This window comes from Formica exsecta, unplaced genomic scaffold, assembly GCF_003651465.1.
Source record: "Formica exsecta isolate Colony F162 unplaced genomic scaffold, ASM365146v1 scaffold36, whole genome shotgun sequence".
In the NCBI taxonomy this organism is placed as follows: domain Eukaryota; kingdom Metazoa; phylum Arthropoda; class Insecta; order Hymenoptera; family Formicidae; genus Formica; species Formica exsecta.
Window position 1 is genome coordinate 444,949 of NW_021850847.1, and position 24,823 is coordinate 469,771.

The 24,823-nt window shown below is 41.4% G+C and overlaps 2 protein-coding genes across 4 annotated transcripts in view; one reads left to right on the forward strand and one right to left on the reverse strand.

Annotated features, from left to right (window-relative positions):
- LOC115238772 (intraflagellar transport protein 172 homolog) overlaps positions 1–7,825 on the forward strand; it is an 8,797-nt gene extending 972 nt beyond the window's left edge. Inside the window, exons 4-14 of the mRNA XM_029812835.1 lie at positions 51–236; positions 358–828; positions 1,207–1,818; positions 2,119–2,557; positions 2,644–3,357; positions 3,569–4,025; positions 4,170–4,276; positions 4,358–4,801; positions 5,152–5,475; positions 5,691–6,121; positions 6,389–7,825. Coding sequence (XP_029668695.1) covers positions 51–236; positions 358–828; positions 1,207–1,818; positions 2,119–2,557; positions 2,644–3,357; positions 3,569–4,025; positions 4,170–4,276; positions 4,358–4,801; positions 5,152–5,475; positions 5,691–6,121; positions 6,389–7,112 — 4,909 coding nt within the window. The 3' untranslated portion in view covers positions 7,113–7,825. The remainder of the gene's footprint in view (positions 1–50; positions 237–357; positions 829–1,206; positions 1,819–2,118; positions 2,558–2,643; positions 3,358–3,568; positions 4,026–4,169; positions 4,277–4,357; positions 4,802–5,151; positions 5,476–5,690; positions 6,122–6,388) is intronic.
- A 913-nt stretch (positions 7,826–8,738) lies between these two features.
- LOC115238773 (zinc finger CCCH domain-containing protein 13) overlaps positions 8,739–24,823 on the reverse strand; it is an 85,068-nt gene continuing 68,983 nt past the window's right edge. For 2 of the 3 annotated variants that reach the window (XM_029812837.1, XM_029812836.1), the window contains exons 6-14: positions 19,402–19,473; positions 19,089–19,292; positions 18,604–18,795; positions 18,110–18,371; positions 16,418–16,603; positions 16,088–16,190; positions 15,329–15,578; positions 14,675–14,850; positions 8,739–12,787 (exon numbers count right to left, since the gene is read on the reverse strand). In XM_029812837.1, the coding sequence (XP_029668697.1) occupies positions 10,375–12,787; positions 14,675–14,850; positions 15,329–15,578; positions 16,088–16,190; positions 16,418–16,603; positions 18,110–18,371; positions 18,604–18,795; positions 19,089–19,292; positions 19,402–19,473 (3,858 nt within the window). In that variant the 3' untranslated portion in view covers positions 8,739–10,374. The remainder of the gene's footprint in view (positions 12,788–14,674; positions 14,851–15,328; positions 15,579–16,087; positions 16,191–16,417; positions 16,604–18,109; positions 18,372–18,603; positions 18,796–19,088; positions 19,293–19,401; positions 19,474–24,823) is intronic. The other variant, XM_029812838.1, reaches the window with a different exon arrangement.

The following is a 24,823-nucleotide window of genomic DNA, read 5'->3' on the forward strand; positions in this document are numbered from 1 at the left end:
ATATATAAATTGAAACAAAAACTGTTTATTAATATCGGAAATTATTTCAGGGGCGACAAAAAAGTGATTTGCAACAAATTTCGACAGAGTTCCGCGGTGACCTGCTTGATCTGGCCCGCGGAAGGTACAATTATCGTAGGATTGGCGGATGGAAAGGTTCGCGCGGCTCTAGTCAAGTCGCAGAAGGCGCAGACCCTGTACACTTCCGACGCCATGACGATAGCTCTAGCTAGCAAGTAAATAAAAAAAACTCATCGACTACGCTCTGAGATATCGATTATGCAGCCACATAATGACCCGTAATTATGATTTGTCGAAATTTCAGTAATGTTTACAGTTTTCTCCTTCGACTTTCAGCATTCGCGGCAACGGCTTCATATCGAGCCACGCCGATGGAAGTATAATCCGTTACTACATCACCGAGAATGGCGGCGCGGAGCCGTCGGGACGCGTGTGCGTTCACGGCGTGCCTGCTTACGCTCTAGCATGGCCGCAGTCGCACATCCTAGCGGCAGGTTGCGATAAGCGGTTGACCGTTTACGATTCATACGGCAAGCCGGTCAAGACTTTTGACTATAGCCGGGACTCTCAAGAGAGAGAGATTACCGTAGCCTGTTGCAGCCCGAGCGGTCAGAGCGTCGCCGTGGGTTCCTGGGATAAGGTGCGCGTCCTCGATTGGACCCCGCGACGAAGCGTCTGGGAGGAGACTAATGTGCGTGCCCTGCCTAATTTCTACACAATCACGGCACTTGCCTGGAGACGAGACGGTTCGAAGCTAGCGGTCGGGGGATTGTGCGGTGGTGTCGAGCAATTCGAAACTATCCTCAGGTGACTGGATCATGAGACAGCTGGATTTTTAACTTTTTCTATTTTTTCATTCAATATTCTTCAGAGCTTTAAATTACATGAAACTTGAATCTTTGACATCTTTCTATTGTTAAAGATTTCAACATAAAATTATCCTGATTTGAGAACGCGCGAAAATTAACGCACAAACCCAATGCTTTTCCGTTTTGCAGCATAACTTGTTATTAACGAGTAAAGATTTCACCAACAGATTTAATCCAGAGTTTTTAGTTTTTAGCCGAATAATTGCAAATAATAAATTATTTAAACTCCTACGCACATGAGATCACATTTTACTTGTGTTGCCACAAAATTACTATAGATACGTGTCTCTAGAAATTTTCCTGTCTTTGTCTTTAGACGCACTGTAGTCCGTGGCAGTCACGAGGTGGCCTACGTAGGTCCCAGCCAGGTGGTGATTCGACCTCTGAACGATTCCTCGCAACGTTCCATCGTCGTCAGATCGCAGACTGGCCTGGAGATCGAGGACGTGCGCGTTTTAGGACGTAGGGACAATAACGTTGTGGCACGCACGGCGCGCACTCTGCTGATCGGCGACATTGAGTTGGGTTTGATCAGTGAGATTCCATGGGAAGACCGATCCAGCAACGGCGAGAAATTCTTCTTCGAGTATCCAGCCGTTTGCTTGATTTTCTATTCCGGCGAGCTCACGATCGTCGAATACGGCCAGAACGAGGCGCTCGGTTCCGTACGAACGGAAGCGATAAACCCGCACGTGGTCAGTGTACGCGTCAACGAACGACCTTTGACCAGCGGGATCGATAATAAAAAGTTGGCTTATCTGCTGGATCCGAGAACCGTCCGCGTGATCGATCTGCTAACCGGCGCGACTATTAGCGTAATCATTCATGATGTTCGAATCGACTGGTTAGAGCTGAGCGAGGCAGGTCATCGACTATTGTCGCGCGACAAGCGAGGTCGCCTCTGGCTGAGCAATGACACAGGTGGCAGGTAAATAAATGAAACATTTTGTTAAAACTGTTAGCATCTACTGCGCAAAAGATATTTCCTATCGAATACAAATTAATTGAAGCGAATTAGCCACAATTTTTCAAAGAATTGGAATAATTACAATATTTCTACTTAAAAAACGGAACATAATACAAGAGATATTAATATATATTTTGCATCGATCTGATATTTTTATTGAAGATTTGCTTTATAGATTAATTCTTTATTAAAACAATCTTATAATGCAGATTCTTTATAATTAAAATCTTAATTTTTTCATTTATACGCACGGAACACTAGAATTCTGCTGGTGACTGGGGCATCCTTTGCATCTTGGGTACCCGGCAGTGATGTCGTCATCGCTCAGACAGGTCAAACTCTGGCCGTTTGGTACAATGTAGATGCGCCGGAAGCGATCACGCTAACGCCGATCAAGGGCGACGTGATAGATATTGTTCGCGAAGATGGTCGAACGTCCGTGATTGTGGAGGAGCATGGCGCCAAAGTGCCGTATCTGCTGGATGAGGAGCTGATTGAATTTGGCACCGCGCTGCACGACAATGACTTTGGTAGAGTTGTACTGTTTTTGGAAAATATGGGCGACAGTCCTCAGGTAGAAACTATGTGGGAGAACGTCGCCAGAAACGCGATGAGCGAGAGGAAGATTATGATAGCTGCCAGGTGTTATGCCGCTATGGGCGACGTAGCTTGCGCGAGGTTTCTGAAAGAGATTGCAGAGGTTCTTATTTTTTTTCTTCTAAATATTTCCAGTCTCTTTTAAGATCCAGTATCATACTGTCATCTTTTCTTCTATCACGCTTCAAGGTCGGTGAGAAGTATGCCGAAGAAACAGGCAACGATCCACTGGCCAATCCGGACTGTTGGGCCCGGCTGGCTGTATTGAACGGCGATCTAAAAACCGCCGAAGCGATCTATCTAGAGCAGAACGAGTTGGACAAGGCGCTGGATATGTATCAGCGCTATTGGCACTGGGAAGACGCTTTGAGTTTGGCCCAGAGTCGCGACTGGAGCGGTCTGTCAGAGTTGCGAGACCGTCATTTAGCTTGGCTGCTAGACAGCGGCCAAGCAGCCCGCGCAGCGTCTATCATAGAGACCACGAATCCCAGGAGAGCCGTGAAACTTTACTTGGAAGCACGTCGACCTGCGCGAGCTGCTAGACTAATTCTTACCGACAACGAGCTGCTGGAGGACGAGCGAATCGTTGAGGAGGTCATTAATGGTCTTAAAGCTACCGATCTCATGGAACTCGCTGGAGAACTATTGGAGAAAACCGGCGCCGGCTCGGAGGCGATTAGTTGTTACGCTCAGGCTGGCATGTTTGCCAGAGCTCTCGATCTAGCACGTAAAGTTGATCCCACATTGGTAGTCGAGCTCGAGAGGGATTGGGGAAAGCATCTGGCAGCGAACTGTCATTACGACGCCGCCATTAATCATTTCATTGAAGCGGGTGAGACGGTATTAGCGTTGAAGGCCGCTATCAATGCGCGACAATGGAGAAAAGCTTTGCAGATTATACAGGTGTAGTAGTAATTGCATTCTGAATGCATGCCTTATATAAAGTAAGATGTGTGTGTGTTGATAAGAAAAATGTACATATAAAATATTTCCTCAAGACCCAAAAATATTTATTAATTAGTATTTATTAATATAATTTATCAAGTACTTATTTCTTGTATCTTTGATTAGATTGTTGTATCTCTTCTGGATCTTATTCTTCTTTCTTTTCAAGGTGATCGAGGACGATGATGACCCTGAAATTCGTCAACAATGTGAAAAATTGGGTGAATATTTCTCGTCGGTCGGCGAACGCAACTTGGCGGAGAGCCTTTTCGTTCGCGCCGGAAATGCGCAACGTGCTTTGGAGATTCATGTGCAATCGGGTGATTGGATGCGCGCGCATCAAGTAGCTCAAAAATACATGAAGAGCGACGAAGCCAACCAAGTCCTGGTGAGACACGCCGAGAGCCTGCAACAGGCCGGCGAACTTCGTCACGCCGAGGCGCTCTACGTCGCCATTGGTGATCACGACGCGGCGATCGCAATGCATCGCAAGGCGGGACACCGCGGCGACATGATCAGACTGGTCGCAGAGCATCGGCCGGATCTACTTCAAACCACTCATGCGCATCTGGCGAGGGAGTTAGATGCAGCCGGCAAGCCGAGAGAAGCCGAAGAGCACTTTCTAGGTCAGTATCTAATATAAATCAACTGATAGTTTTAAACTATTAAAAGGGAATATATATATATATATGTTTGTGAGATCGTATCCAAGCGCAAAAAAGGTTAAAATTTAATCTTCTTTAGCTTTCGTAATTCATATTTTGTCCTAGGCGCTGGTGATTGGCGCGGAGCGGTTGCAGCTTATAGATCCGCTAATATGTGGGAGGACGCGCTGAGAGTTGCCAAGAAGGCTTCAGGAGAAAAGGCAGCACAGCAGGTTGAGATTTATGCTAGAAAAGCTTATAAAAGCGTTGCCTTTTCCTTCTTATTATCCCTGAATAAACTTTATTTTTCTTAGGTTGCCTTAATGTGGGCCCGAACATTGGCTCCGGAATTAGGTGCGAGACTCCTTATGCGACTCAACTATCTGGATCCCTGTCTGCAATTGGCGTGCGAGGCCAGTTTGTTCGAGTGGGCTTTAGAGATCGCCAGATACGGTACGGTAGACCAGAAGAAAGAGATTCACTATCGCCACGCCATGGCACTCGAAGACGAAGGTCGCTTCGCTGAGGCCGAAAAGGAATTCGTGCAGGCTGGCAAGGTCATGGAAGCGGTACAAATGTATATCCATAACCGTGACTGGGAATCCGCAGAGGATGTCGCGCGATCGCACAGTCAGGAGGCAGTGGCGCAGGTTCTGATCGCCCGAGCCGCCGAAGCCGCCGAGGGGCAAGATTACGCCACGGCAGAGACTCTACTTCTGAGAGCCCACAAACCGGAGATGATAATAGAACATTATAAGGTTAACGTCTTCTCGAAATTTACGCGGGTTGTGCAAAAAGTTCTTATAGATTATTTTATAAAATATTACGCCATAAAATTCGATTTTTATTCATAAAGAGAAATGACTTACGAGAAAACTAAATTATTACACAAGAAAAATATTCACATATAATTTCTCACTTCTAATATCGTAGTTTAGTTACGACTGCAGTGAGAAACGAGGAGCCACAATACGATTAAAAAGAATAAATATTTAATTGGAAGAGAATTATTTTATCATATAAAAAATAATTGTCAATCTGCGAAAGAACTTTTCGCCTAACTATGATTATTTCTGATTTGTGAGAAAAAAAAACGAATTTATTTCAGACAGCCGGAATGTGGTCTGAGGCGCTGCGAGTGTGTCGAGAGTATTTGCCCAGTCAGGAGGCGGCCCTTCGTAGAGAGTTGGGTCAGAAGAGTGCGGGACTGGACGGGGCAAATGCGTTGGAGGAGGCTCGGAAGTGGCTTGATCTCGGCGAAGTACGACCTGCCCTGGACACTTTGATCTTGAACCCGCAAGCGCCCAGATCGTATCTCATTCGTGCGGCTGATATTATGTTGCATCAAGCGGATCCAGAAACAGCATCGGAAATCGGAGGTGACCTAGGTGCACGTTTGTTCTCCGTTGGTGAACACGCGCTCGCCGCTCAGGTATTTTTACTTTATTTATTTACAATCATACAATTATATATTTGTCCACGATTCAATGCTCTGTTGAAATCATCTGACAAGTCCGACTCCTGAAGGAATCCAGTTCGTCTATTTATACTTGATCTGGATGTAAAGATCAAGAGCACGAAATGACGAGATAAAAATCCTTAAAAATTGAGCGCTTGATGGTTGAGCAACGTATAATATCATTGCAGGTGTTTCTTCAGGCGGATCGTCTGAAGGACGCGGTAAGCTCACTGGTGGCAGTCGGCGAGTGGGATCGCGCTCGTCGGATCGTCCGCGAGCTCGCACCCGATCTCGAACCGTATCTCGAGGAGAAGTACCGGGATGCGATGGCAAATGAGGGTGAAATGGAACGGCTGGCGAAAGTGGACGGCAACGCCGCCCTCGAAGTGATGGCGCGCAAGGGTCAATGGAGCCAGGTGTTTGACACTGCGAGTTCGCAGAGTCCGGAGGTGCTGCATAGGTTTGTGGCGCGACGCGCCGCGCAGTTGCTGAAGAGCGATTCCGCACCGCAAGCGTTGCAACTCTATGCGCAGTATGGCGCGCCCGCGATCTCGCAGAATTTCAATCTATACCTGCAATTGGCGGAGAGTATTCTGAATATGGCACAGCAAGAATACAGGTACGATATATCGCTGCTGACGAGAAAATCTGCCGGCAATATTCTCTTACAAAAATTTCTTCTTTCCCCTATTGAAATCCGTATTCTTTTCGCGTTGTTCATTTTCTTTAACATTGATTTTCTGTCGACCTCCTTCGCTTTCCACATTTGTTATGTTGGAGGTGTCGATATTGAAAGATTTATTCGTATTCTCTGTTCGGTTTAATACGGCGTTTATTTTCTTTTTACTTTCTTCGCTCATTTTATTCGCTGATTATCTAATTCCAGATACCTAGCTCAGCTGCGCGATGTTTTACACGGTCTCTGCCGCTTATCGTCGTCGTCCAACAGATTCGAGCGGCTTTTAGAGGCTGCGCATTTTTCCGCGATGAAACATGGCTGTCGTTCGTTCCCGGCGCTTTCTGGTATCGTCGTCAAAGTGTCTGTCAGCCTCCTGCGACACACCGACGTACTCCACGCCGACAGATCTTACTACGAAGCCGGCGTCGCGGTGCGTTCCGCGGGTCTTTTGAGCGAAGCTTTTGTTTTTCTCAATCATTTCCTCGATCTGGAGGAATGTATCGAGGAAGAGGGCGACGGCATTGTTCTCGACGTGGACGATCTACGCGTCACCGATTTTCCGCTGGAAGTTCCACTTCCAGAAAGTCTCGGCGTCGCAACGGATCAACGCGAGGAGGCGAGAGAATGGGTGCTGGCAATATCTATGGATCAAAAGATCGAGCAGGGTCTGCCGGTCGACCAGAGAGGCGTTTACGTCGGTTCGTTGACGTCACCGACTAACTCCGGCACGCCTCTTCAACAATGTGTAATCACGGGATATCCGGTACGCGGCCCGGTCATCAAATTCGAGGAGACCAGCCGCGTGGCTGATCGCGACGACTGGACTAAGTTGACCAACACAGCCAGACAGGCGCCCCCGGAATCGCCGTTGAACGATATCCTGGTGTTTCTTCAGGAATGGTGTGGCGCAGTACCCAAGTATTCATTTTGAAGAGAAAAATTGCTTTTCAATTATGATTAAAACGAAATAAAAATAGACACAAAGATGGTATAAAAAGCGAAAAAAATTAAAATGACTTTACAATGTGCTTGTAGATAAGTAAATAAACAATAACGGATTATTCGTTAATATACGTCTGCTTCCTCTAGTATATTACATTCTTACCGGAGATTGCCTCCTTTCGCTTAGCCAAGACCACAAGAATAAAATCGCTTCATTAATATTATTTATATGTAAAACTTTTATATTTCAGCCTTAATAAATTTACAAAAAAAAGAAAAAGAAAAAAGATAAACCGTCAAGAGAGATGTCTTCATATTGTTTCCTGCTTTAATTACAGTAATTTCGAGAAGAATATAAAAAAAGCATTATTCAGTCAAATTATTCTCTGTTAAATTTTCTTTTTGGCCAGACAGTGCGTTCATCCTGCAGGATAGCTGATGAAGGGATTTGAGAGGGCGGGCAGCCGCAAATGATAATTAACCGCTTGGCAAATATGCTCAGCTTTGGCGCATTCCATAAGCCAAAAAGCCACCCGTGGAATTCGGCGGTTCAAAGTAAAGCAAATACATGTACACGCGCACACACGCGCGCATTATATTGACCCGAAATCGTAATAGGTTTAATATCTCGCTGCAGGAAACTCGTGTTGTCAGCTACGTTGCCGACATTTACATTACAAAAGAAAAAAAAACAAAAAAAAACCATTAATATAATAATATTACATATTATTGTACGAAAAGGAGATACGACGACTATATAAAACTGCAAATGCACGTTAAAAAATTGGTGTATTTATAATAACAATAATATATATAATATATATAACGTGTATGCATGTGTGTATACATGATTCTTATTACAACAATTTTATTTAACCTAATCTAATATAACCCAAATTGCCGCAATCAGGTTCGGACGATCGTTTATATAATTGTGTATAATTATAATATATTATTCGTAATATATTAACATCTCTGCATCCTGGACTTCCATGAATACTTAACACTAACGCATTTCAAGTTACAAAAAAATGGTTGCCCTAAAACCCGCCTTACTTTTCGCTCCGAATTGGACGTCTTCTTTTTCGCGTTCGTGCCTAAATTACGTTAGAATATTATCTTAAACTATATCTATCTTAAAATACATGTTGAAAAACGCTTAAAAATACTTCAAAATAGCATGTTAGATACAAAATCGTTAACTATCCAATATTCTCAGACGTTAACCCTTTCAGTACACTTTCAGTGTTAATTAAATACATTAAGTAGGGAATATAATTAAGTATGTAGAGTTAAATATAATATATTGATAGCAATAAATGTGTATAACAATCTCTTTTCGTTAATCTTAAGACTCGTTTCACGAGTTGTCGAGAGAATTCCAGTTTTTGTCAGTTTAAAAGGCTGTTGGAGCGAGAAGTAGTCTATGATTCGTAAGATCTATATCTTAGATATACATAACTTTATGTAGAATCTTACAAATGATGGACTTTTGGATCAGTTTTACAGTGAACTTTTCGTTCATTGTAGTATTGTGTCAACGTACATATGTAATTAAACTGTTAACATGTGAAAATACGTTAATATTATTTTAGTCCCTTCATTCATTTGACACTGTAAAATTGTATTGGCACACGATTATGATATTTTTTAAATCTTTACGTAACACTATAGAATGCTTCATTTAATATCATGAAACTACAAACTGTTTTCATACAATGCTTCACATCGTGTTTCAAATAACGCGCATCAATACTTTTGAAAGAAATCATAAAAAAATATGATAGATACATATTCTGTCCACAGACACATATCACGGCGCGTAGATACGGAAAGGGTTAGCATCGCGTTTCCGTTTGAAAAAAATTTGCTATTAGATAACCATTTGATAATAGTTGATTCTGGTCTCGAGGAGAAAAAGCTGCGCGACGAAGGAACTTGTTCAACAAAAGGGAGACACCTTCGTTCCCTTATCATCAATCGCTACTAGCATGAGAAACACATCATCTAGAGAAAGAACTTGTCTCATGACAGTGCTGGCGCCGAACGGTCGTTAGTCTTCGTCTTTCGCAGCTTGACAGTTGCGAATATATTTGTCCTGAAAGGTGTTAATTGCAGTTAATCGGGTTACTCGTCATATACGTCTTAATTACTGGATGATCACATGTGATTATACACGAACGACAGAAACTTTAGATAAAAAAAAAAAAAAAAAAAAAAAAATCTTCAAGAGCACGAGATGCAAACTGTTTAGTTACTAATATCCAATTTCTTTTAGCTTGGAATATCTCTTTTAATGTTTTTTTTTTTTTTTATGAAAGTAAATAATATTTTTGTCACTGATCATACAGCGCTTAATTAAAGCCTTTATTTAAATCCTAAATTTACATATAGAGAAATACATTTGCGTGTGATTTTTCAAACTAATTTGCAAGACAATCGAAGCGACTGATAACAATTAAAAATGACAAGAGTTTGAAACAGTTGTAAATAATGTAGCGAATGACTTGCGCTATGCTAACAATAACAAAAACGAAAAGAACTATCGCGTGCAGCAATAGCGGATAACGATACAAAAGTCACGACCAATGGCGATGCATCATCCGGTAAAGTAGCTCGTTCCATTCCGCAAGGATAAGTCTAGCCTAGAAGTCGTCGCAAAAGTGTATCGAGCGCTTTCTTCGACGATGCTGCAAGCTCCTACAACATCAACGGCCAATCGTTGAAGACGAGACAGAGCGAAAAAGATTTTGCCGACACGAATACATCAAAGTGGGATGTGGAGTCGATCATTCACGGAATTAGTTTCATGAAAAGGTGGTCCACGAAAAATTCAAAATAAATAAGATGAATTTAAGATGTTTGGAGTGGAATTAATAACGTATGTACATGCGACAACAATTTGCAAGCTCAATATCTGTTTGCTGATACAAATTTGAATCGATTGTTTCTCGCTCGCAAATTACCAGTGCAATTTATTTTAAAAGACTAAAACACACATGTTACGCGTGCAACGGAAATTGCCGTTTCTTCTATTAATTATTCTTTCTTTTTCATATTTTTAGTACCAATCGTGCACTTCTCCTTCTTGAGATAAGAATCCAATCTCTAGTTTTTCCTCTCTCTCTCTCTCTCTCTCTCTCTCTCTCTCTCTCTGTTCCATGTTCCATTTTCCGTTCATCATCTTTGTTTCTTAAGCTCAATATTCAGTTAACTTTAACATGTTTGTAATAATCTCATATCAGCTCGTCTTACTGCTGCTTTTGCTTTCTCTTCTTCTTATTAACAGACGCGTCCATACCCCAAAGATCGTACCAGGGTCCGCAAGTATTCCTATCTCGGTCAGACTCCCTTCTCAGCTTAGTCCTCGGCAATAGTGTCTTCTCCGGTATGCTCTGGTCCTTAACGACGATGCAACTGTATGTAGATTCCTCATCGGAAGCTTCAGTCTCGCTAAAATTCAAGGTCGCGTCCTCCTCCTCGTCATAATTTCTCCGGCTGTGCATCAAGATCTCGTTGCGCTTACTCTCGTTGTTCTCCTTCAATTCGGCCACGATCATATTTCGTTTCGCCTCGAGACTGCGCTTACGCTCCTTCTCGATAATAGCCTTCCGCGACACGTTGCCGACAAAGTATGCGCGTTCCTCCGGCTGCTGTTGAATTCTATACGCCGATCTTTCCGTGATCTTGGGCCGTTCCGCTGGCGTTGGAAAATCATCAAAGTAATTCATCTTGTCGGGCACGTGGCTTCTCTCAGCCGGTTTCGGCTCCTCGTGTCGATGTTCGTTCGTGATGGTGCTCTCGCTGTTGCCCAGACTCGAATTCGGACTACCGCCCTCAGAGTTTCTCTGCTTCTCCTCGTTTCCTGCCATCTTGTCTTCTTTGCGGATCATCTTTGGAATGTCCACGAGCGAGCGGTGCTGCCAAAGCGCCATACCTTCCAAAACTTCCGAGTCTCGACGAAACTTCCAGAATGACTTGGTCCGCTTTACGAGCTTCGGGCTCTTTGCTTCCTCGAAAGCTCTGCCGGTTTGCGCGAGATGGCCCATGCCGGTAATATGACCCTGTCGCGGTGATTTTCGCTCCATCTTGAGTGTGTTGTTATTGGTATCGCCGTTACTTTGCTCGCTATTTCTCGGTACAATGTTTCGCTTCTGAACCGCATCTGGACCGTGCAGGCCTGCGTGATAACCGTGTCTCTCGATCACCTTTGATCTTTCCAATTTCGTCTCAAAGTTTGACTCATAACCGCGATCTCTCTCGAGCGAATCTATTCCATATCGGCCGGTCTCTCCATAAATCACCTCTTCCTTATCGGAATACCTGCGTTCTCGGTAGGGTCCAACAGGCCGTTCTGGAGCCTCCTGCGATGGGGGCCGCGGTCGTTCGAATCGTCGACCGGACAATCTTTCGACCATTCTATTGCGGTTTTTCTCAAACGTTCGTTCGTAACCCATTACCTCCTTTCGTTGCTCCGTATACGCGCGTTCTTGGTCGTTTCTAGAACGAGCGCGAGCACGTTCGTACGACTGCGCTTCCTCGCGGGAACGCTGGAAGCTCCGTTTGTCTTCTCGCGAGCGATCGAAGCTCTGCTTGTCCTCCCTTGAACGTTCAAAAATCTGCTTGTCTTCTCTTGAGCGTTCGAAACATTGTTTGTCCTCTCTTGCGCGTTCAAAGTTTGCCTTCTCCTCTCTCGAACGTTCAAAGCTCTGTTTGTCGTCTCTCAAGCGTCCAAAGTTTTGCTTGTCCTCGCGAGAACCTCGTTCATGCGAGTGCTTGTCGTCCCGCATCGTGCGTTCATCATCTCGCAGATGTTTGTCGTCGCGCAAGCGCTCCGAATTCTTTTGGCCACCGTCCCGGCTACGCTCCAGGCTTTTATATTCCACGGCTGATCTTTCGCGACGTTCGCGCGACGAAGGTGTTTCGCGCGTTTCCCTCTCCAGGCTCTTGTACTCTGCCGCGTTTGTCCTCTCGCGGCGTTCAAGAAACTTGGGCGGACTATGCTCGCGCGCATACTTTTGCGCGGTCTGTTCGAGCTTCTGCGCTATATGCTCAACCTTACGGCCCGGTTCCGGGATGGTGATAGTACTCTCGTCATCGGATTCCGATGACGAGCTCGAAGACTTGGCGTATTTGTCTGCTTCGAAACCGCTTCCTCCTCGTCGCTCTTGTTGAGATTCCTGATTTTTTCCGTAAAACTTATTATTATTATTATTATTATTATTACATTCGGCGCCAAAATCTTCCTCGTCTTCCTCGAGTTCGTCCTCTTCGGTTTCTGCCTGCGTCCGCTTGTCTACGCGTCGCTGATCGCCGTGACGAGTAACAGCTGGTGCGCTCCGCTCGTCCGCCATCTTCGTGCGCTGATTCGGGCTAGGTCGTTCGTTCGGCTGCTGTGCCATCTTTTTGCTCTTCCTCTTCTTCGTTATATTGCCGTTCTCCAGCCCAAAGTCGCCGTTCTCCATTTCAAAGTACTTTTTCGAATCCTCGCCTGTGCGATTGGCTTTGGATTCCGCCCATAAATCCATTGCCGTGCGATACAGCTGCCAGGACTTCTCGTCCCGCGGGATCGTCTTCCAAGAATCGTTCTCCCAGTCCTTTGCCTGCCTCTCATCCTTTGGGGACGGACGATCTCCTCCGCTTCGCGGCTTCCGGCGCCGTTGTCTGTGTGCGCGGCGCGGTCAATAAAGAAGAAAAAAAAAACAGGACGCGGAAAGAGAATTAAGGAATTAGAAAGGTAGAGGCTGGCGAAGATGCAGAGAACCACCACCACGGCGGTTTATTTCCAGCGACCACGATAGCGCATGCGGTATCTACAAGAAGGAGAGATACATATTTCGAAGAAACGGAAATAATTAATTTTCCGGTTAGAAGATCTGACGATGAGTGCGGCCGAGAGTTCGATTCATAAGAAATAAAAATGTTTTTATTTCTCTTGTAGGTGATAGAGAATAAAAATTAATTCTTTAGCATTGTGTGGTGTAAAATGAAAGAATTTGCGATAAATAGAGCCTCTAATCGCAAATAAAAACTGCATAGTAAATAAGTAAAAAATCATGAAATAATAATAAATTATTCAAATATGAAATAGATACATACTTATTTGCTTAAATCGTGAAAGGAAAAGAAGAAAGAGAGATGATGTAATAAAAATCGAACTTGATCGAATTTAGATTAAAAAGTGCCAAAAAAGACTTATCATGCCAATCTTACCATACCAATCATGCTATTATGCATTATAGTACATTAATTTGCTATCGCGTTGTCCAAAGTTGCTACTGAAAGATGGTATAAAAACAATCGCAGTAATAACAAGCCAAATAATTATCTAAATATTCTGAATCTTTCTATTTTGTTAGTATACATAATATAATAGATTGCAGAATTATATGTCATGCGTGTAGCAATTGACAAGTATATAAGTTAGATAGATGTACTACGTAAGCTCCTCTATATTGAAGGATTATGGCAATTCGATATTGCTTTATCCGAAATTAATTACAATTGTCGACATTGTCAGAATCCTATTCTTCGCAATATCATCACAAACCAATCAAATTGAGTGCGGAGAGCGAAAACGAGGGTGAAAGAAGAATTAAAATCGGACTAATTACGAAGAGACAATTGATAGCAGAATGGCAGCGCTACAATGATATAAAGCTTCAATCTCACACTGAATAGGGTAAAGCGAAGGTGCACTTATCCGCTAATTATCAGAACGTATCATTCAAAAAGCAGAAATATCAGAGAATCGAAAGGATCTGAAATACATATATTATATTGTATGTAAGTAATCAGTGATTTACATTCGCTATCGGATTTCTGCAAATGAATAATGATACTCTAAATGTAATTAATGTAAATTAAGGATTGAAACCGATATAATCATGTTGAGATTAATATGCGATAGTGTATTTTAATTTTGGTAAAGATCTTTTAAAAAATTACGAAAAAGATATTAAATATGATATAAAAATATAAAATTATGAAAACTAAATGACTGTAGTGAGCATGTCATTATACAGATTGTAGACAAATGGTGATTAAAAGAAAATGATGGGATTGAGCTACCAAAAATCTCATTATTGTTAAAAACATAATTAGCGTATCCCCAAGTGCAACAGTCTCTCTCCCTCATATCAAGAACATAGATCTCATATATATATCAATTATCATGTTTTTATTGTCACAAATCGATGTAGGAATAATTTCTGCGTCTACGTTTCGTGTGAAATCAGTAAAATTTTATCGGTTTCATCCTTGATGTAGTCTATGTAAATTATGCAAATTCTCCTTTACAGCAATAATTAAAATAATTTACAGGTTGCGAGAATTACAAAAAAAATCTCTTTCCAATAGATACATAGAGACCATTCTTTAATTTATTTGTTTGTAATTATCATCTTCTTATTATTATAATTGATTATTGTATTAATTATATTATTTTCAAATAAAACAAGCAAAATGATATCCAATTAAAGGTCATGTGAGTAAACGAAGAGCGAAGGTAAGTTTGCAATCGGTAGAGAGAGGTAGCTTTTAATGACTTACCTCAACACCTCGTCGTCGCTATAATCGACGTCGGGCTGCACTGGGGGCTCGTTGGAAAAGCCACTGTCGTTGCTGCTATGGAGGGACGTCATCGCCGGAGGTGGCACCGGGGGCACGGGCGGTTGCACCCTTCGCCCTCCGGCCAGCACTGCGGGCAGTGTACCTGATGGACGGATCTGAAATGCAGATAAAATTGATTTTCTTACTCTTTTACATTTGGCCTAATCGATCTTGGTACTACGATGCATACACAAGCAAGTGTTTTGTGGCAAAGCTTACAATTCGGATTAATAGTTTAAGACGCACAGTCTTGGTCAAAAGTGTCAATAAGAAAACTAAGAGAAACTATTATTAGTAATTTTTATTATAAACATTATTTCTGATTTTTTAATTAACAAACTGTTATTAATTTTTTTGCATCGCATTAATAATATGATGTACACACACATTGCTATGATATAATATTAAGTATTTATAAAGTTGTTCTTTTTAGATTGAAAGCTTTGTCATTTGTGACAAAACACTAGGTTAATTTGAATTAAATAAATCAATCTTGGTACTGCGATGCACACACAAGCAAGTGTTTTGTGGCAAAGTTATATAATAAGCAAAAAATAAGCAGAAAAGCACATGTTGATAATAGATTTAACTCACCGATTTTGATTGACGCGCTGTCGGAGTCGCCAGAACACTCGCGTTATTGGTCGGTGTGCCAACGCAGCTATTGTTGTTGTTGTTGTTGTTGGCGTTGTTGCTGTTGGCAGAGTTGCTGTTAGCGCCCGTGGTACCCCCAGATGAATCGTCGATACTAGCTGGTGTAATTGGCGGTCGAGAAGGAGGCGGCTTGCACGGCGGAATAGCTTGCAAATCCGTCCTACCGTGGCTCGCTCCATGACTGGGTGATCTTTGCGCAATTCGATAATACAAGTTAGTACGCACACACTCGAAAAATTTTCCAAACACGGTTAAATGTAAAATAACAAGCGTATCGATCATTCTAATGCTACAATAATTAAATTGGCGGCATTAAACTCTACATTACAAAACTTATTCAACTCACTGCGCGCTTAAATGACGCAGAAATTGGTCCATTCGGAAAATTTGTTCGCGAGAATGGATTGAATGTAATTCAAATAAAAAACAAAAAAAACAAAAAAAGAGATAAATAACCAGTAAAAATATTAATTAATTCTTAATGCAAAATTTTAGAGGGCTCGATAATAATATCTGGTAATACAAAACGACAATATATTAAAGGTTCTTCATGATAAAATTTTTAGTAATTTTCTGATTAAAATGCGAGATGTTGTTTCGTGAAATATTTCGAGTTTGAAGGATTAATTCTGCGCGATAGCGCGTAAGTGCGAAGTTTCGACGTTCTCGCACTTTGAGGTTTGGATAAGGTTTACTCACCCCAAAGTATCGTCGATTATAATTTCGGTATACGCCAAGGGAAACCAACCCGAGCTTTGAGTGCGGAGATTCTCGCCAAATTGCCATCCCTTCTGACGATCTCCTGATAAAAAAGATAATGAAAAATATGCAAATTTGCAACGCAACATTCACTTATACTCTATCCTCATCAACATTTTTTTGCAATTAAGTCTCTTTCCTATTGTAAAAATTTAAAAACCAGGAGAAAGAAGAGTGAATAATTAATTTATCTTTATATTTCATATTATTGAATTTCTTTTTATTAAGTTTCCTTCAATTGTGTAGTTATATATATATATATATACTCACCCATCAGAGCGATGAGATCACCCTCCAGAAAGCTTAGCTGATTTTCTCCCGAGCTAAGATAGGCAAAAAGAGCTCTGGCGAGAGGGGCGTCCCCCCAACCGCCGGCGCCGATTCCGGTGCCGCCACCGCTGCTGCGGGACGTGGGGGGCGCCATAGATCTCGGTCGGGGTGGGGTCTCTGGAACCTCTGGAAACCAAAAGCGCTGTGTAACTGACCGAGCCTGTGAGAGGTGTAAAGGGAGAGGGAGAGGGAGAGGGAGAGGGAGAGGGAGAGAGATAGGGAAGAGGGTTTGGCGGGGAATGAGGATGAGCCCGGGATAATGCGAGGGTAGTTTCGGGGTAAACCAGGGCAATTAGGTCAGCGGACGATAACGATGGTCAGAGTGAATGTCGGAGAGTGGAATGGGCATCGTATCCCCGAAGGGACATTGGAAATAGAGAAGACAGGTTCTCCGCGAGAGAAATAACAGCAATGTATTATTATGTATGTATAAATGCGCAAACATTTATAAAAGTAAATTATGATAAATTAATTCGACGTGAATATATGATATTAAATGTGAAACACGCTGGTATTAGTTAGTTTTACGCGATAATTTTCAATGTCGAATTATTTGTAAAGATATAGCGAGAGAATAATCAAAGATTTCATCGTTATAATAAATGTGACGGAATGATTTATACACAAATTATATATTATTTTCCTTCATTTATATTTAAATTCAAACTCTTTATGTTTTATTCTCGAGCGCGATTATTATTTCATTCTTTGAATGGATAGTGTAACTTGACGTAGCCAAAGAGAAACAAATCTACAGAGAACCTAAAGTCATAGAGTCATAGAGGTACGGCACGTGTAATAACGGGTATAATGGACTATATAGCGTGACATGCGACGCCACGACGATGAAATACGGGCCCGGATCGCGTTGCACAAACGAAAGCATATTCCGTTTTTATTGCACGCGAGAGACCTGACTCCGTTCGAGAGCTTCGGGTTTCGACGCGAGTCCCCGAATCTGATCGCAACAGGAATTTATACCGGATCGGCACGACAACGCTCGCGAAAAGGGAACGGAAACGCCATTGCGACTGGTTCCATCCCGTCGATATTTTTTCGATCGTTTCCGTTCTATCGATGGCTCGTCGTTGCTCGTCGCACCGCTATGCGGTGTAACAAACGACGAGCAGTTGAAAGATTTTAATTCTAATTTAAATAAAAATTAAAAAATCTTCAATTTACATTTAATCTTAACTGAAGAAGAAACATATTCACTCAACATATATATAATTAAGTCCAATTATGTTAAAGTAAATGCAACAACTAATGTAGATAACTAATTTATTTAAATAATTGTCTGAAATGGTATCTACGCTGTGTAATAGCGTGCAATTTAACCGTTCAAAGTACAATTACGATATTATTTGGTCGGATAAATGTATATAATTTAGTTATGTATATAATTTAGGTTAAATTAAATTAATCCAGTGCTATTTAATCTAGCATAGTTTAATAGAAATTAGTTTAGAATTGAGCTCAATTTACTTAATTTCTCGAATATAAGGAGAAGAAAAGTTGCAATAAGGAGAGGAAAAGTGTCGTGAAATTTTGGCAGGAGCGCATAACGTGGCGCGAAAATCGATATCATTGTCGCGAAAAAAAGCAGGAACTGCAAGACGGAGGACGACGTACCGGGGCCGAGGGATAACGTCGAGGCGTGCAGATTGGCCTCCGATCTTGCTCTGGAAAGGACAGCGGGAAGATGCGGCGTTGGACCGAGATGGCCGCCGGACGACTGCGGATTCCCGGGTAATGGGCCCAATCGCAGTTCTAGGCAGGAGCTGTCCATGCTTCGTGTCTTTCGCAATTGCGAGCTCATCGTCGTCAGTTCGGAGCCGCCGTTCTCCTCATTCTCATCCGGCCAGAATGATGTTTGCTGCCAAGATGTAAATTGCTATAAAATTATAATTCACACTTCTTAATATCGCGCGTTGTCTTTTTATCGTATTAATCACTTTTATACATAAAGATAATATTATACAATTTGTTAAAACTTTTATCGAATGATGTAATTAAACACGAAATCACAAGAAGCGCGAGAATAGGTCCTCGCGCTTGGATCAATTCGGATCCAGGTGTGAATCGTTAGGAGAGATTTACGCGATCGACTCGGTCCACGAATTTACCCTGAGTCTGGAAGCGAACATGTCCTCCACCGACTGGGGCAGATATTCCCTGGTGGCGGCAACCTCGCGCCATTTATCAACCGAGGGATGAAGCGCGGCGAGTGCAACCTCATGAAAACTCGCATAGTGCTTCGCCAAGGAGCATTGTCGCTCCAACACGAAACCGTATCGTCGTCTCTCCTGAGTCATCGCCTGTGAAAAGAACGTGCGAGTATTAATGGATTCGCCGCGTTAATGAATCTCTCATCGGTATAATCCATCATCTCCGTCATCTCTCTAATATATTTAATAATCACTTTTACATTCGTTCTCTCTGCAAGATTTTGCATTGCACGTGTATTATTTTACACTCGTGTAAAATAATTTATTCACTTTTAGAGAAATGAAAAACTCTATAACATCATATGATAATAACGCAAAGACTTCTTCGACAATTCTCAATGTAGATTGATAAATTGATAATCTTATAATTACTCGTTACTTACATTCTTCAGGCTCTGCTCGCAGAAGGCATCGAGCTTGGTCTTCTCCTCTTCGAGAATCTGCATGTTCTTTAGCTCCTTGTCCATGGCGAGGCCGCTTTTATTAGCGGCTCTGGACTTTTTTCTTTGTTTCTTCATGGTAGCGGCCGCCTTGCTGTAGGTCTCGGATCTAGTCTTGTGCTGCTGAAGAAACTTCTTCTGCTCGCTCTGAAAGTCCATCCCCCGGCGTTGCATTATTCATTGTCATCAAAAGTCTGGGACTCGGGGACGAGTAATGTCCCTTTCGAGGATCAGTTTCGAGACACGGTTTACTTACTTGAACGACTTTCGTGTCCTTCTCCAGATTGGTCTCCAATGGCACCAGCAGGTCCACATAGAATGCTTTCAGCTGACAATGAAACATAAAGGATAATAAGAAAATTGTCGAAGAACTTGAAAAATTTAAATCTATATTTACAGATAAACATCACTATTCTATTTTCTTTTTTCTTCTCTCTCCTTTATAAGACGTCCTATATAAAAAAATAAACATTTATTTATTAAATTTTCCAATTACTCATGCGCTTTTATCATCATTATTTTATACGTATAACTAACATTCTTTTAAAAGATCACGCGCAAATATTCTGTGTTTGAAAAGAGCGCGCATGAATTAAAAATTAAAATATGAATGTAATATCTAAAGTAATTTTAAGTATAATTATGAATAAAATGTTTACGGGGCTAGAAGAAGAGAGATAATGTAATTAGAAGACGTTCAAACATTTTTTCAACATTTAAAAGCAAAGAGGACAGAGGACAGAAATGCTGGGCTAGGGAGAGAGAAGATTAAGAGAGCCATGTTTCTTTATTTCCGCACCGCGAGTCTCAAGTTGGCTTTACGTGAGTTCTAGGCGGTTTACGAGACTCTGCCGAGACTCGTGACTCAGACTTAATTTATCTTCTCTCTCCTTTATAAGACGTCCTATATAAAAAAATAAACATTTATTTATTAAATTTTCCAATTACTCACGCGCTTTTATCATCATTATTTTATACGTATAACTAACATTCTTTTAAAAGATCACGCGCAAATATTCTGTGTTTGAAAAGAGCGCGCATGAATTAAAAATTAAAATATGAATGTAATATCTAAAGTAATTTTAAGTATAATTATGAATAAAATGTTTACGGGGCTAGAAGAAGAGAGATAATGTAATTAGAAGACGTTCAAACATTTTTTCAACATTTAAAAGCAAAGAGGACAGAGGACAGAAATGCTGGGCTAGGGAGAGAGAAGATTAAGAGAGCCATGTTTCTTTATTTCCGCACCGCGAGTCTCAAGTTGGCTTTACGTGAGTTCTAGGCGGTTTACGAGACTCTGCCGAGACTCGTGACTCAGACTTAATTTATACTCGTAGGAGTAGTCTCTGGTTGAATGTACCCCGACGGAAAAGGCCATGGCGACGACAAAGATGTTCTTTATTCTTTTTTATTAGTATCTCTAGCTCTAGTAGTTGCCTAGTAGTCCCCTGAGAGAACGGTACGAAAGAAGGCTAAAAGCGACGCGTGAAATTCCGAATAACGGTAACGCGAATGAATTAAAAGCCAGACTTTGTATTCGCCATTCGTATAGTAATTCTTACACGGAATGGAGAATTACCAAATACGTGGACCCAAATAATGAAAGCGAGACAAAGTTTCCAGGCAATCCACATTTATCCAACTTTGTTTGAAAATTCGAAAATCCCGCATTTGGTAAATTCGACATTTTGACTTTCGCCAGCTTGGTCCTTTTCTTTATTCGATCCCGAAATCTCGAAATCTCGAAATCTCGAAATCTCGAAATCTTGTTCGGTCTCCTCGGGAATCTCGACTCGAAAATTGGTTTCAACTCGGGAATGAAGCTGCCCGAGTTCGATCATCCCTTAAATCTTGGTCCGCGACCAAATCGTTATCCTCCATCCGGTCAAATACGCCAAAACGTCTGCGCGAGGCATGATTTTCCAATCGCTAGATAGATAATGATATATCTCTATGTTTGTGTTTGTGTGCCAGCCACTTGGATCCATCGGCGTATTAACTCTTTTCGAATGCCTTCCCCCCGGCGCCGGCGGCGCGCAGCGTTCCTTCGAGGGTTGCCGGTTCTCCTCTCCTCTCCTCTCCTCTCCTCTCCTCTCCTCAACAACTTCCCATACGCTCGCCTTTCACGAATAAGTTGTTTGTTTTACAGTTCGAGCGCCCTTTGCTTCGCTTTTTGTACGTACGTCGCTCAAAGGTATAGGCGGATTGCAGCTGCTATGGCGTTGCTATGGCGGCGATACGTGGGCAAGAGAGAAAGAGAAAGAGGAGGGGAAATCCAACTTTTATCCGTTTTTTCCTCCCCCCCCTCAATACACGAATCTATACGCATCGTGAATTTAATCCGCGAGCTTTTAGAAAACGCCGCCTATTTTTATTGGGAAATTCAGCGCTCTTTATATCCGATTGCGAGTGGCCGCCGCCGCCATGGTGAGCGTCTTTTTCCGCGCACTCCACTTCTCAGTTTGCTTTGCCTCGTTTCATCGACCGATAATTATGGCGTTTCCGCAGCGCGTTTTTCCGCACCGACTTCTGGTCGGGTGACCGGATATCAGAAAATCAATAGAGACGGAGAATATTGGAAATGTTGTCGAAAGGTTACGAGTTTCTGTCTGTAACGTGTTACGAAGAAATAAATAATTTTAATTTTATATTTAAATTTGCGCTTTATATATTTTCAATATATTTATAATATAAATTTGATAAAAATATATATATACTTTTTTATTTATTAGTATTTTTTTATATAAAATGAAATACAAAGAGTTAATTTTTTAATTATTTTAATAATTATTGAAAAGGGAGAAAATATGGAAAACGGCTCGATAATGGATTAAAAATCACCAAAAATTAACGGAAAAGTGTCGAAAGAGAAGTTTCGCAAAGTTATCGATCGATCACAAAGATACATGCCATTAAAAAGCTGCAAAGTAATGCGAGCTACGCGAGTTCCATTCCATATAGCCCCTCTACCCCATTGGCACTCGTTCTTCTCTTTTCGCCTAACAACACTTTTTCCGCTCGCTTCTTCCAAACACGCTCGAAACAATCTTTGTCCAAAGTGCATTTTTCATCGGTGGATCATGACGCAGCGCGTATACATGCGACGTGTGTTTCTTCGAAAAATCCTCGAGGATTCAAAGGTCAATGACCTCTTATGCAATAGGAACGCATCCCCAACGACGAGCAGATTATTTCCTTATTTATTTTCTCTAATATAGAGATTAATGTGAATTAAGTAAGTTTTAACTACATTTTGACAGAATTTCAATCTTTCTTTTATAGCGAATTTTGTTGGCTGTACTAGCGCTTCCAATTGTATTCGTTATTAGTTATCAACTTTATCGATATAAAAAAATTAGTAAGTCGCTATAGCGTAAATGAGGTAAAGTATAACAAATTAATATTTCTCAACCATCATATCTCACGTAAACATATCGTATAACGTAAAAGATCTAATCAAGTTTTGCCTGTGCTTTAGCGGAAAAAGCTACAGTAAACTTAATGTTACTTAATTGTCGTGGCGGAAAAGAAGCGTTCTTAGTTGGCGCTCGGTTCCGGATTAGACGGCGAGAATTAAGGTAGAACTAGAGTTTGATTATATTACGTTAGGTCGCTGGAGGGATATATTTACCGAGAGAAGTCGGTCCGGAACAAAATTACAAAATGCAACGGCGATATGTCCGAGGGAGGACTGGCAAGTCGTAATAACTACGCGTCGTTATGGTCGCAACGAGATTCTATGCTCAAACGAAACGCTTGCAGGGTAATAATGTCACCCCCGAGCCAAGCGAAAGCGAGTCGCGGGATCAAAGAGATTCTCGCGGACTTCCGTATATCGTTCTATAGGGTGTCGTAAGATCGATAGATCATAAGACGACAAGAGGATGGATAACAATATTTTCTCGAGTTGTAAAAAAAAAGGAGGAAGAAATAGATTAGATAGACACAATAGTAACATTATATACTTTAATTACGAAAGTCATTCAAACTTAAACGAGCGCATATATGTTATCAATTTTTCAGTTTGTAAAGTCAATTTTCTCGAAATCAAAGGCTCGAAAAAGTTATATATTCTATTTTTGATTAATTTTTTGCACAAGCAATTACTTGTCTCTTTTGATCGTAACACGTTTTTCGCGACTCACTCTATATAGATAAACAAAGAGATGCGAGTTTCCGATACATAGGCTTGGCACTAGAGATGGCGAAAAGGACATCTTTACGAATCTTGGCAGACGCGACTGTCTGACGTAATCCCCGGAAATGGACGGCGCCAGGGTGAAAGACGGACGGAAAAAATGAGAGAGGCAGACAATGCGCCTGCTTTTAGCTGCCCTACGAAATGTCTCGAAATATTATTCGATCGCGATAAAGAATTTTTCAAAAAAAAAAAACAATAGGAACGCATCCCCAACGACGAGCAGATTATTTCCTTATTTATTTTCTCTAATATAGAGATTAATGTGAATTAAGTAAGTTTTAACTACATTTTGACAGAATTTCAATCTTTCTTTTATAGCGAATTTTGTTGGCTGTACTAGCGCTTCCAATTGTATTCGTTATTAGTTATCAACTTTATCGATATAAAAAAATTAGTAAGTCGCTATAGCGTAAATGAGGTAAAGTATAACAAATTAATATTTCTCAACCATCATATCTCACGTAAACATATCGTATAACGTAAAAGATCTAATCAAGTTTTGCCTGTGCTTTAGCGGAAAAAGCTACAGTAAACTTAATGTTACTTAATTGTCGTGGCGAAAAAGAAGCGTTCTTAGTTGGCGCTCGGTTCCGGATTAGACGGCGAGAATTAAGGTAGAACTAGAGTTTGATTATATTACGTTAGGTCGCTGGAGGGATATATTTACCGAGAGAAGTCGGTCCGGAACAAAATTACAAAATGCAACGGCGATATGTCCGAGGGAGGACTGGCAAGTCGTAATAACTACGCGTCGTTATGGTCGCAACGAGATTCTATGCTCAAACGAAACGCTTGCAGGGTAATAATGTCACCCCCGAGCCAAGCGAAAGCGAGTCGCGGGATCAAAGAGATTCTCGCGGACTTCCGTATATCGTTCTATAGGGTGTCGTAAGATCGATAGATCATAAGACGACAAGAGGATGGATAACAATATTTTCTCGAGTTGTAAAAAAAAAGGAGGAAGAAATAGATTAGATAGACACAATAGTAACATTATATACTTTAATTACGAAAGTCATTCAAACTTAAACGAGCGCATATATGTTATCAATTTTTCAGTTTGTAAAGTCAATTTTCTCGAAATCAAAGGCTCGAAAAAGTTATATATTCTATTTTTGATTAATTTTTTGCACAAGCAATTACTTGTCTCTTTTGATCGTAACACGTTTTTCGCGACTCACTCTATATAGATAAACAAAGAGATGCGAGTTTCCGATACATAGGCTTGGCACTAGAGATGGCGAAAAGGACATCTTTACGAATCTTGGCAGACGCGACTGTCTGACGTAATCCCCGGAAATGGACGGCGCCAGGGTGAAAGACGGACGGAAAAAATGAGAGAGGCAGACAATGCGCCTGCTTTTAGCTGCCCTACGAAATGTCTCGAAATATTATTCGATCGCGATAAAGAATTTTTCAAAAAAAAAAAAAAAAAAAAAAAACGCGAAAAAAAAAAAAATTATAAATCCCCGAA